Below are 13645 nucleotides of genomic sequence, written 5' to 3' on the forward strand. Positions count from 1 at the left end.
ACCGCCGCCCCTCGCGGGCTCGCTGCGCTCGCCACGCTTTGGGTTGACGTTGATAGTGGGGGTGGTGCACTATGAAAAATGGCATTTGGGGGCATTTCACTACTTAAATACACATTACAATGCATTCTGATGCATTTCAGTGCAAAATCGGATGCCATCGTATGGCATCCGATGCGATCGCATACGATTTTTGAGCTAAAATGGCTCAAAAATCGGTAAAACATCGTATCGCATCGATGGCATACAATGCCATGCGATGTTTTACCGATTTTTCACCATTTTTGCTCAAAAATCGGTAAAACATCGTATCGCATCGTATGACATCGTATGCCACTACATATGGCATACGATGTTATCCGATGTTTTACCGATTTTTGAGCATTTTTGCTCAAAAATCGTATGCCATCGCATGGCATCGTATGCCATATGTAGTGGCATACGATGCCATGCGATGGCATACGATTTTTGAGCAAAAATGCTCAAAAATCGGTAAAACATCGTATCGCATCGTATGACATCGTATGCCACTACATATGGCATACGATGCCATGCGATGGCATACGATTTTTGAGCAAAAATGCTCAAAAATCGGTAAAACATCGCATCGCATCGTATGCCATCGTATGCCACTACATATGGCATACGATGCCATACGATGGGAGCCGTGATACTCCACAAGTACCGTGGATTATAACACAATTAAATGGATAAGAACCTGGTTGCAGGATAGGAAACAGACAGTTGTAGTAAATGGAGTGCATTCTATGTAGGGACATGTTACCAGTGGAGTACCCCAGGGATCTGTACTTGGACCAGTGCTCTTTAATATCTTTGTTAGTGACATTGCAAATGGTATTGAAGGGAAAGTATGCCTTTTTGCAGATGACACAAAGATATGCAACAGAGTAGACACACCAGGAGGGGTAAATCAAATGACTGATGATCTAAGTAAACTTCAGAATTGGTCAAGAGCATGGCAACTACAATTTAATGCTAAAAAATGCTAAATTATGCACTTGGGACTCAAAAACCCAAAGTCTCAATATAGTATCAAGGGTACTATAATGGAAACTACTGAGGAGGATAGAGATCTAGGAGTCTCTATTTCAAGTGACTTAAAGGCAGGAAAGCAATGTAGCAAATCAATGAGGAAGGCTAGTCAGATGCTTGGTTGCATAGGGAGAGGAATCAGTAGCAGAAAAATATGTAATAATGTCACTTTTTAGGTCATTGGTACGGCCTCATCTGGAATACTGTGTCCAGTTCTGGAGACCATATCTTCAGAAGGATATAAATACATTGGAGAGTGTACAAAGAAGGGCAACTAAAATGGATAGACTAAAAGATCTTAACATGTATAGTTTGGAGCAGAGAAGGGAAAGGGGGGACATGATAGAAATCTTCAAATATATCAAGGGCTTTAACATAGTACAGGAGGGAAATTTTCTTCAAAGGAAAGGAAGTAATAGAACACGAGGACATGCACTGAAACTGGAGGGAGGTAGGTTCAGGGGAAATGTTAGAAAGAATTACTTCACAGAAAGGGTAGTGGATAAGTGGAATAGCCTCCCATCAGAGGTGGTAGAGGCTAAGACAGAAGAAAAATTTAAACATGCTTGGGATAGGCATATGAATATCCTTCCAAAGAAATAAGGATTAAAAAGGTTGAGATTACCTGAAGGGTAAAAAAGGGGCAGACTAGATGGGCCAAATGGTTCTTATCTGCCGTCAAATTCTATGTTAGGTAAAGATTCCTGTATAGTGCAGCACTATATATATATGCCAGACCTACATTGCTGTCCATAGTGGAAAAGAGGGCAGGGATGGGAAATAACTTGCTGCACAAGACCTGCAGAGGTTGGGTGTATAATCCACCTGCCCTCCCAGTATCTGTAGTATCCTTGTGTGTGAGATGACCTCATCTTTGCACACAGGGTGGTGAAAAATAAACTTGCCCAGAATCCTTTTTAGGCCCGCTGTATATATTCTCATTCCTAATACTTGCTAAGAGTAAGTACATTTTCTGTTGTATGTAACACGTATATATCTAACTTGCTGAGAATATGCTCTGTTACTTCAGTATTCTGATGACAAATGTATGTATTCATTGCATACATTGTATTTAAATGTTTAATTCATTTGGATTCTTTTTGCATACAACTAAGGTAAATGTGGTCCGATATTTGTGTAGAGGATACCAGTTTCATATAGTCCCCCAGATTTGCAAGCCCTATTGCAAATAAATAGAAGGCTCTTGCGGATCTTGTTATCCTGAATTGGAAAATGCATCTCTTGGACCACTAATAGCAATTCTGTCCATAAACCATACAGTATGTGGCTTTTCTTTTCTAGATCGCAGGAAGATTCCCTTGCAGCATCACAGAACAGCGAATCATTCAACTTCTTTGCCTTCTCATTGATAGATGGCTATATATCCATTGTCATGGATACAGAGATACAGAAGAAGTATGTGTATGTAAATAATGTGAATGTATTGCTGTATTCCTTTATAGTGTTGTATTGCAACATGTGGAGGAAGTGGTTCAGTGATAACAGGTTCAAATCTGTGTCTGGGTATAAGCTTCACATTTGGCAAATGTGCTTTTACGCCATAAATGTTAGTACAGCTTAAACATGTTCGTCATTCTTCCGTTCTCTTTTTGTCTAGCTTTTATTTTAGTGTTAATTACACAAGTGTCTCTCTTTAAATCTTGTCTGCGAGGGTGCATATTGGGAAATGAGTTGGATCTGCACACGTGGCCAGCATTGTTAGGATATGCCATAAAAAGCTCCTTTGAGTCATATCTGATGACATATGTAAATGATATGTGTACGTCAGACTGTTGGACGACCTCATGTGCACTCTGAATGGAGGAATTGGTTTGTAGTGCTAGCAACTTGCAAACATGCATTTTCAAATGTGATGAGAGTATTATATAATGCGGTATGAAAATGAGATACTACACTGTGCAGTTGTTGTCAGATTGTTATTTTTTTTTTTTTTCATCAATAGATTTTTATTGGTACAGAAAATGTTATGGGGTACAAAAAAGAAGAGGGGGGGTGGCAATCAGAAAGGGGAGGGGGGAGGGGACATGGATAGCAAACGGGAGCAAGTGGGGTACAGATTGGTAAATAACGCATAACATGTCACTGTGCAGAGTGACCAAGTAAAGCAACATAAGCATAGACAATGCAGAACTTGATAGAGTATAATATTTCAACCAACAATAGTTATCTAACAGACAGTTTTGTCTAACGCTTCGGTTCAGTGGCCCTCGCATCACACGGGGTGGGAGGAGCCGGGCTGTGGTATTGGGCTCGAGGGGGGGGGGAGGCGTCTGGAGACTCAACTAGACTGAACTGAGGTAAACTTTGGGTGGTCCCAGAGGGGAGAAGTTTGGCACCTTCCCCGTCTGTGATGTACTTGAACCAAGGAGACCAGCGGGGGTGAGGGGGGGGGGGAGGGCTGGTTGAGATAGGCAGGGTGTTGGTTTCCATATGGAAATGGTGGTTGATTTTCAGGCTAACCTTGAGAAGGGATGGGGGGGAGGGTTGCTTCCATTGCTGAGCCAGGTTAGCGCGTGCAGCAATGAGAATGTGCCCAAGGACATATGTTTTCTGGGTTGGGACATCTTGGGGGTATATGTGGAGCAAGGCGATGCTCGGGAAGGGGGTGATATCAATCTGGAGGACTGTGGAAACCAAATCGAAGACTCCCTTCCAGTACTCCTGGAGTTTTGGGCAAGACCAGAAGATGTGGTATATAGTGCCCACAGAGCCGCACTGGTTGGAGCATGAAGGCCAGAAGGTGTGGAGACGGTCGGGGGTTAAGTAGAGTCTGTTGATAAGTTTAATGTGCATCTCAGTGTGGTTCAGGCATCGGGACATCGTGTAGGCGGATAAAAATATCTTTTGCCCACTGGGCAGGGGACAGAGGGCCGCCTAAGTCCGCCTCCCATTTTCTATGGGCCGAGGTCTTGGTAAAGACAGTGGGGTTCACCAAGGTCCTATACCAGAATGAGATGTCCCCTTTGGAATGCATCATGTTAGGCCTAGAGAGGGCTGTCTGAGAGAGGGCATTTGGGGAGGAGTAGTTATGGAAATGAGTTCTCCACCAATGTGCAAGTTGCATATAGTGGTAGAATTCTGATTTGGGGAGTGGGTATTGATGTTGGAGGGAGGAGAAAGGGGCCAAGGAGTGAGCATCCAGGACATCACCTAAGGAGGCGATCCCGCATGTCCTCCAAGTCGTCAAACGAAGGTTGTGAATTAATTTAGCTACTGTAGTGATAGGCAGGGTGGCGATAAGGGAGTTCGGAGGAGGGAGCTTAGCAATAAGTTGGTCCCACACATGGAGGGAAGCTTTAGTGGATGGGAGTAGGTTTGGAAGGGAGGGTCTAACGTGTTTCGGGATCTTGAGGAGGTCTGAAAGCGGTATCTGGGGGCGCTAAAATCATTGTGCTTAATCGGGGCCAGCAGACATGCAGAGTGGTATTGAAATAAGTCAGGGAGGTCTAGTCCCCCGAAAGCCTTGGGGATCGACATCTTCGAGCGGGCCATCGCAGGGGGTTTCTCCGCCCAGACATACAGTACTTTGACAGAATAGTGGTGGCTAGTTGTAAGGACTTTTTAGGGAAAACATAGGGGATGGTGCGGAACAGGTACATTAGTTTAGGGAGTAGCGACATCTTGAAGGCCGCCATACGTCCCAACCAGGAGATTTCGAATGACAGCCAGGATTTGGAGAGGGCAGCAAGAGAGGCTAGGAGGGGGGATAGGTTGGCATCGAAAACATTCGCCATGAGAGGTGTAATATGGATGCCTAGGTATTTTATCGAATGGGTTTGCCAGTTGTATTTGTATGTATCTTTCAGCAAGGGCAGCAAGTTAGTGAGATTTATCGGGAGGGCGTCTGTTTTGGTGGTGTTGAGCTTATAGTATGAGGCAGCACTGATGGAAGACAGTGTTGAATAAAGAAAAGGGAGGGTAGTAACAGGATTAGTCACGAAAAGGAGTACATCATCCGCAAACAAACTAAGTTTGTGGTTAATAGGGCCCGTGCGCAAGCCAGGAATGTTTGGGTCATGTCGAATGGAGATATCTAGGGGTTCTATGGAAAGAACAAAGATTAGTGGGGATAGGGGCAGCCCTGTCTGGTGCCGTTAGAAATTTTAAACAGATCGGATACAAAGCCGTTGGTGAACACCCGGGCCGACGGGGAGCTATACAGCGATAGGATCGAGGTGAGAATCCGACCACTAAAGCCAAAGCGCGACAAGACCTCCTCCATGTACTTCCAATTCAATCTATCAAATGCTTTTTCAGCATCTAAGGATAAAAGGAGGAGGTGCTGTCCCACCGAGAGAGAGAGTTGACCAGGCCAAACACTCGTCTGGTGTTGTCTGAGGCCTGTCGTCCAGGGACAAACCCCATTTGGTCCGGGTGCACCAACTGGGGTAGGAATTGGTTGATACGAAGAGCCATCAGTTTGGCGAATAGCTTGATATCGGTGTTTAATAGTACGATGGGTCTATAGTTCTGGGAGGAGGTCAGGCTTTTACCTGGCTTTGGAATAGTGACTATATGGGCTTCCAGGAGTTCTGGGGCAGCTTGACCCGTGGTGGACAGGTCGTTAAACAGGTTTGTTAGGTACGGGGATAGAAGATCCCTAAATGTGATATAGAACTCAGCGATAAACCCATCGGGTCCTGGTGCTTTGTTGCGGGGTAGGGATTTGATGGCCGCCTGGACCTCTAAATCTGTCCATGGGGCATTCAGGGAGTCCAGCTGTGTCGGGGTAAGAGAGGGGAACTGCAAGCCATGGAGGAAGTCAGAGATAGTGTCGCTAGAGGGTTGTGGCGTGGAGGGATCTGAGGACAGGTTATAAAGTTTGGAGTAATACTCTGCGATCTGATTAGCTATATCTTTGGGGTTACTGAACTTCACTTTGTTAGGAGAGATGATGTATTTTATCCTATTCCTGGCTTGTTGGGCACGTAATTTACGGACGAGCATTCTACCTGATCTGTTGCTAGAAAGATAGAATTTATGGCGTAGTCTATTTAGGGCGGCCACTGCCGATGTGGGAGCCGGCTCTTCAATTACTCCCAGAGGAGAGGGCATCTGCTTCGGGGGGCTGGAGTGGGGTACCGGGATCTGGGAGGACCTCCTGGAGGACATGGAGATCCTCACCGGCCCAACGTCCTTGGCTCTCTTGGAGGGCATATTAGCTGCACAGGTGCGGTGGCACGGAGGAGAGATGGGGTGTGGTACGAGGGGGTGACAGCTCCGGGTTACAATAGCATGGTGGTAGCTAGAATCTGGTTGTTAGAGAGTGGCGGCCATGCCTGCAGGGCGCTCACATTTAAGCAGGTAAAGGAGGTATAGAAGGAGCTTCTGAGGTACTCCCGCACTTACTGGGGGTGTTAATACCAGTACAAGCGTATCACCAGGTGGTCAGAGGGTCCGCTGTGCAGCCAGAGTCTGGGTGGGCCCCTGGGGGTAGTTTCGAATTCGGAGGGCTGGTGTGGGGGGAGTGCGGGTCCACACTGCCAGGCCAGCTGAGCAGAGCAGGGGGATATCGGTGTGGGCCCCTGGGTTCAGGCCTGGGGGTTCAGCGGGAGCGCCTGAGGGAGAAGCTGGTGGGGGAAGAGGCTTTATGCCAGAGGTTATGGCAGCTGTGAGGATGCAGGCTGAGGTGGGGGCACCGTGTTAGGGGGTAAGATGGCGCCACAGGGGGATTGAGAGCTCCTATCAGGCCCCAACTCGCCCTGGTGGCTGTGTGGTCAAATCTCCCCCAGGGGGGTACTCACAGATCGTTTGGGAGGGTCCCCAGGGTCCTGGCCGATGGTAGGGCAAAGCACTGCCGGCAGACACGGCCCGTGTCCAATGGGCACAGTGTCAGTGCTGTCGGCGTCTGTCCCCCTACTTGTGGGCTGCGGGCGGCCGTCCGACCAGGCCCAAGTGAGTCCGGGGCGTGTGTGGGGGAGCTGTCTTGGAGGGAGATCCCCGTCTCCTCTCACGCTACAGAGATCTCGGGAACCGCGCGTCTGCCGCTCCAAAATTGAGGCCCCGGCTCCGGCCGCCGGACCAGGCCGCAACCCGCGAAATCGTTTAGAAACGCTTCCCGGCTCCGCTGCGAGGACCGGCGTGACCGGAGGTAATGGGGCTGCTGGCGGTGTGGGTTGGAGGGGGGTGGGTCCCCCGGAATGCTGCCTTTGGGGTGCTTATAGTGCCGGGCTGTGGGAGCACCTGCAAAGCACGTCTGGTCCGTTGCGTGCCTGGCCACGCCCCCCCCTTGTCAGATATTTTTTATGAAACTGGCTGCTTGCACTACAGGCTGCGATTTGCAGGCAGTTGATCTGCAGTTGTATTTTTCATTTTTGCACAGATATCCTCATCCTGGATTATCTTTTTCCCTCCAATATTTTCCTTTGGAGTCCCATGCTGGCATCACGTTAAACGCTATTGCTCATGAAACATTAGCATGTAAAGCCGCTTTGGCAATTGAAGCTCCTGCCATATGCACCACAACAATCACCCTCTTGCAGCTATAGTAGCCCTAATCATAGACAGCCAAGGCAGTGCAACACTTTTATACGTGACACTGATCGTTTGCTAATACATGAGTCCGTCTTGTATGGAAGCCCTTGCTTGCACTAACTCTACATATGTATGTTTATATATTATGTAGATTGGTTTTAGAATCTATGTAGAAATTTTAGATTCAGTTTATCACTTTGAGGTAATGTGGGAAATATTTTTGCAGTTAAATTACTTTCCTAGGAATTAACACCCCCCCCCCCCCCCAAAAAAAAATTAAATAAAAACCCCCGCATTTGATTTCACATGTGAATGAGTGTATTAATGCACTATTTATGGCAGGAGGTCTGTTTGTATATATAATTATAGCTTTGTTAAAAGTTCAGAAGGTTAAGAGTTCAGCATCTTGGGGTGTATGTGTAATAGTGCTGACGTCAGTAACTTTGCTACTTCCCTCAGATTTCCGACTGACCTTCTTCTGACAAGTTCCTCTGGAGAACTATGGCGAATGGTGAGAATAGGTGGGCAGCCCCTTGGCTTTGGTGAGTTCCCGTTTTTTTTTCCATGATTTACCTTCACTCCACCAATGTAAACAGTGTAAATGATACATTTGGGTGTAGATGTTCATGTGCAGATGGGGTCAGCCCCATTGTTGCTGGCACATCACCAGCTGCCCAGATCTGGTGGCTGGCGCTCTAGCAACCGTGGACGTGCGATGGTCTCACACGTTCATTGCCGGTTGTGCAACATACATGTGTAAACAGAATACAGACCTAAACATGTATTTGTAATACTCCAGAAAGTGTGACTTAACAAGGACTACTGAAGTTCTTTCATATATACATATTTTATAAATGGCTATTTTATTTAGCTTGTTCCATAGCATGCTCTCTCTCCTACACACTCACCCAGTGTTCTCAACTAAAGGTTTGGACTGTCACATGATATATTAGAGGTCTCCAAACATAATTGGTTGTTAGCTAATCAAGAAAAAATAAACCTCACAATGGGGCAGATGTATTAAGCCTTAACAAGAGATAAATGCAAGTGTGATAAGGAGAGATAAACGTCCAGCCAATCACCTGCCAACTGCCATGTTAAGGCCCCCATACACTATCCGATTTTGGGACGATTTCATCCGATTTCGGCACTTTGTGTCGATAATCGGGTGAAATCGGCCCAAAATCGCAGGTGTGTGATATCTGATCCGATCCGATGCGCGGTCCCGTGCGCATCGGACCGGATCAGGGAGGTCGGACAGTCAGTACATACGATCACGTCCGACCTCCCTGTATGCATATGCCTGCCCACCTGACAGGCATATGCATGCAGACACCGGAGGAGCAGTGGGGCGGGCAGCGGGTCCCTGAGCGCCGGGGGGTGCTGACCTGGCCGGGCGGTGATGTTCATATATATCAGCAGCGCTGCGGGAGTCGGAAGGGGACGTGGTGCTGGGTGCGGCGAGTGCTGCTGGCTGACCTGGCCGGGCATGTGATAACAAATAGCAGCAGCGGGGACGGGACGCGCAGTGGCGGCTATTAGATTTTTAAAATACCTGTCAAATGACCGGCTGTTCTCTGATTGGCTGAGCGCTCTCTCAGCCAATCAGAGAACGGACGGTCATTTGACAGGTATTTAAAAAATCAAATAGCCGCCACTGCGCGTCCCGTCCCCGCTGCTGCTATTTGTTATCACATGCCCGGCCAGGTCAGCCAGCAGCACTCGCCGCACCCGACTCCCGCAGCGCTGCTGATATATATGAACATCACCGCCCGGCCAGGTCCGCACTCCCCGGCGCTCAGGGACCCGCTGCCTGCCCTGATGAGAGCACCGCCGCCCCCTGCCCCTCACCGCCCGCCCCCTGCGCCCCGACATGTGATAAATCACAAGCGATTTATCACATGTCAAATTTGGCTCATCAAGTGCCAAATTGTGTGTGAGCCTCCCGGGGAAGCTCCCGGGCGGCTCACAGGAGAATTGGGTCCGACTTGTCTTAAGGACAAGTCGGCCTAATGTATGGGGGCCTTTACAGGCTGTGTTTGAAAAAAGTCAGTAAGTAGCTGATTGGCTGGACATTTATCTCTCTATCTATCATCTCTTGTTAAGGCTTCATACATCTGCCCCAAAGAGCTGCTAAAATGGAAAAACAAAAATCTGCCTAATAACTGAAAATTGTCCCACGCTGTCATGCTTATTACACATTAAACCACACACCACAATGCCTCTGAAACAGTATGCCGCGCACTGTGTCCCACATTAAGGCTTTTAATACATTTTAAATTACCTGCTCGTTGCCATTAACGGCAAGAGAAGTGAAGTAGCGCTAATGACAACCAATCTATTGAATAATTAGCCTAATGAACCCAGCTGCTAACCAATAGGGGCTACCAATCCCCGTGAAGACAAAAGCACAGCCACAAAAAGAAAGCGCTCAGGTTTTTAGACAAAAGAAATAGCCAGTTCAAAGTTTTTTTTGAAAAAAACATATATTGTTATTATAAACATACAAAAAAGGATATATTATATATATATATATATATATACAGTATATATATATATATATATATATATATATATATATATATACACAAAAAATCAGGGTGCGCTAAGGTAAATTAATACAACTGGTAACGATTCAAAAGTACAAATATTTAATACAAACAGTGCCAATCAATGGCTAAAAGCAGATATCATACAAAGATACACTGTGATATCATCATTAGTTGACAATCCAAGAAAAAGGGGCCCAACGCGTTTCGTCACTAACGTGACTTCATCAGGGGCGTTTTGATGTCTTGATTGAAAACTGTACAGACAGCACTAAAAATGATAATAAACATACAATAAAAATACTGATTTGTACTAGATCTGAGAAGAAGAGAGAGTTGGAGGAGGAGAGAAGGACAATGGAGAGAACAAAACAATTGATAAGACATAATTTTGCAGCCCAAACTAATATTTAAATTATTAAAAATTATTATTAAGAAATACCATAATTTATCAAAAAAAAAAAAAAAAAAAAAAAAAAACGAAAAAACAGCAATAACAAATCCTGTTATCATAAATCATTGTTTAAAATTGGTACCTTCTTAGGAGCGATAAATGTTAGGGTATCCCCAAACAACGATATTTGTCAGAACTTCACAAAGTAAGAATAGTGCAGATGCATATCTGAATGGTAAAAAATATATACATACAATGGAAACATTAGGGTTTATATCGAACCCACTATTTTAGGACCATCACCAACACCCTTGGAAATATAATTCAAGAACTTACATATCACAAAAACATTCAAAGAATGTCGATGGAAATGGATATAAAATAGCAAATCTCCAGAAAATTCTGTATCTCCACACCAAATGAAGTGGTGTTAACATCAAGGGTTAACCAAACAACTTTGAAAATAAATCAAAGTAATTCCATTTAGTGTATATAGAAAGGAGCAGTGATAAGCTATCACTGCTCCTTTCTAGTTGATTGCTGTCTCATAATTAACTATGTTTGTATATACACTAAATGGAATTACTTTGATTTATTTTCAAAGTTGTTTGGTTAACCCTTGATGTTAACACCACTTCATTTGGTGTGGAGATACAGAATTTTCTGGAGATTTGCTATTTTATATCCATTTCCATCGACATTCTTTGAATGTTTTTGTGATATGTAAGTTCTTGAATTATATTTCCAAGGGTGTTGGTGATGGTCCTAAAATAGTGGGTTCGATATAAACCCTAATGTTTCCATTGTATGTATATATTTTTTACCATTCAGATATGCATCTGCACTATTCTTACTTTGTGAAGTTCTGACAAATATCGTTGTTTGGGGATACCCTAACATTTATCGCTCCTAAGAAGGTACCAATTTTAAACAATGATTTATGATAACAGGATTTGTTATTGCTGTTTTTTCGTTTTTTTTTTTTTTTTTTTTTTTTTTTTTGATAAATTATGGTATTTCTTAATAATAATTTTTAATAATTTAAATATTAGTTTGGGCTGCAAAATTATGTCTTATCAATTGTTTTGTTCTCTCCATTGTCCTTCTCTCCTCCTCCAACTCTCTCTTCTTCTCAGATCTAGTACAAATCAGTATTTTTATTGTATGTTTATTATCATTTTTAGTGCTGTCTGTACAGTTTTCAATCAAGACATCAAAACGCCCCTGATGAAGTCACGTTAGTGACGAAACGCGTTGGGCCCCTTTTTCTTGGATTGTCAACTAATGATGATATCACAGTGTATCTTTGTATGATATCTGCTTTTAGCCATTGATTGGCACTGTTTGTATTAAATATTTGTACTTTTGAATCGTTACCAGTTGTATTAATTTACCTTAGCGCACCCTGATTTTTTGTATTTCTATCTGTTCTGGGTTCCAGCTAACAGGGGACCTTCAGGGGTGCAGCTTTGGGCTATTAGGGCGCGGCATTGGGTACTTTCTTTTTCTTATATATATATATATATATATATATATATACACACACACACAAAGAAAAAAAATTAAAAACAATAAAATATCAAAAAATGGATTTCATAAGGTACCGGCCGATACCTACATTAAAAATGGGTATATGTATATAACACACCAAGGTAATGGGGGTAAATTCAGAATCTAAAAACAAAGCGTGAGCAGCACCCTAAGTATTAGTAGATTAGGGTTAATCCTGCCATGGGTTAATTCCAACTTGATTTAGTCAAATCTTCAGAAAAAAAATCAAAAAAGACGAAATTTTTGCATGCAGCCAGTCTGTTAGTATTAGATTATTAGGAAAATGAGTTTCAGCAACCAATGTGATATTTATAGGTTCCCAAATAAACGATTCCAATCACATACATACAGAAATGCTCCCACAGTTAGTTTCCTCAAACCTGAGTCCCGGATTGTAGGGGATAAAGCAGGCTCCGTTTTTTTTAGGAAATGCAGATGGGTTTCAGCTGGAGAAGGAGGCCGGCCGGCTAGTCCTTAAAAGCAGAGGTCTGTTATGGATCGACGCGTTTCCCCGCCAACTTATCACGGCGGCTTCATCAAGGATCCTAAAGCTTGTTTGCGAAGCGTACGCAGACCATTGTACCCACAGTGTGTGCATCCCCCCCCTCCCCCCATGAATGTATTTTGATTTCTGTTTAGCTTAAAACGGAAGCGCTACCCACGGACGCCAGTCGACACTGGGCCCGTGTTGACAGAGCAGCGGTGTGTGGCGCCTATCACCGTCTGATCTCTGGTACCTGAGCGGCAAGGTGTCGGAGGTGTTATACATGTACACCACGATCCCTGCTTAACACCGCATAGCGGTCGCGGCTGAGGTTCTCCCACTGAGCGGCAGGTGATCAGCATTGGAACTGCACCTGACTGACTCGGGGAAGTAGTCTGAGCCGGTACACATCCCTCGCCCACAAATTGGGGCTGTGGAACAGTACACACCGCCAGATATTGTACCAATCCATTGTGCCTGCTCACGTCACTGCAAACCCCTCATTAAATCTCCACTGATGATAAACCACAAATCATTAATGTTCATGAGGAGGCTGCAGCCAAAATACATATATATACTGTATATATATATATATATATATATATATATATATATATATATATATATATATATATATGTATGTATATATGTGTGTGTGTGTGTTTTAGAGACTTTGAGTAGCATGTGCTGTTTAAGAAGAACCAACTTATTTCAGGGAGATAGTGCAGCGGGGGAACCCCTGTGTGAGGATCGAGTATCCTTTTTAATACGTTTGTCCGTGTCAATTTGTGTATATTTTATGTCAATATTTCGCAACATTTTATAAAGAAATCAATAAAGGTTACATTTTATGTGAAATTCACCTCCTGTGCACCACACAGTGACACCCTTTCCTTTTTTCTCTTTAAATGTACACCAGATGTACACAAGCAATAGGTTGGCAGGGTCACAATGCAAAATGTTAATTGGTTCAAAATGGTTGGTACAGAAAAGGTTGATAGAGATATATATATGTGTGTGTGTGTTTTCTTATCCTAACCTTCCCTTGCACAGCCTAGCCTTTTGCCAAGTGGCTAACGTGCACCCTAAACAGGGTTTGTTCTTTTAGATCTACACTGTCTA

The 13645-nt window shown here is 44.3% G+C and overlaps 1 protein-coding gene across 5 annotated transcripts in view; it reads left to right on the forward strand.

Moving 5' to 3' along the window:
• The window catches only part of CASTOR1 (cytosolic arginine sensor for mTORC1 subunit 1), a 59466-nt gene that overhangs the window by 26399 nt on the left and 19422 nt on the right, over positions 1 to 13645 (forward strand). For 4 of the 5 annotated variants that reach the window (XR_014444110.1, XR_014444109.1, XR_014444111.1 and 1 more), the window contains exons 6-7: positions 2353 to 2472; positions 8005 to 8087. Coding sequence is in view for 2 of the 5 variants with exons in the window: in XM_083145320.1 (XP_083001446.1) it covers positions 2353 to 2472; positions 8005 to 8087 (203 nt within the window). In the remaining 3 variants the exon portion in view is untranslated. The remainder of the gene's footprint in view (positions 1 to 2352; positions 2473 to 8004; positions 8088 to 13645) is intronic. The other variant, XM_083145321.1, reaches the window with a different exon arrangement.

This window comes from Crinia signifera, chromosome 1 (genome assembly GCF_055691185.1).
Source record: "Crinia signifera chromosome 1, ASM5569118v1, whole genome shotgun sequence".
Classification (NCBI taxonomy): domain Eukaryota; kingdom Metazoa; phylum Chordata; class Amphibia; order Anura; family Myobatrachidae; genus Crinia; species Crinia signifera.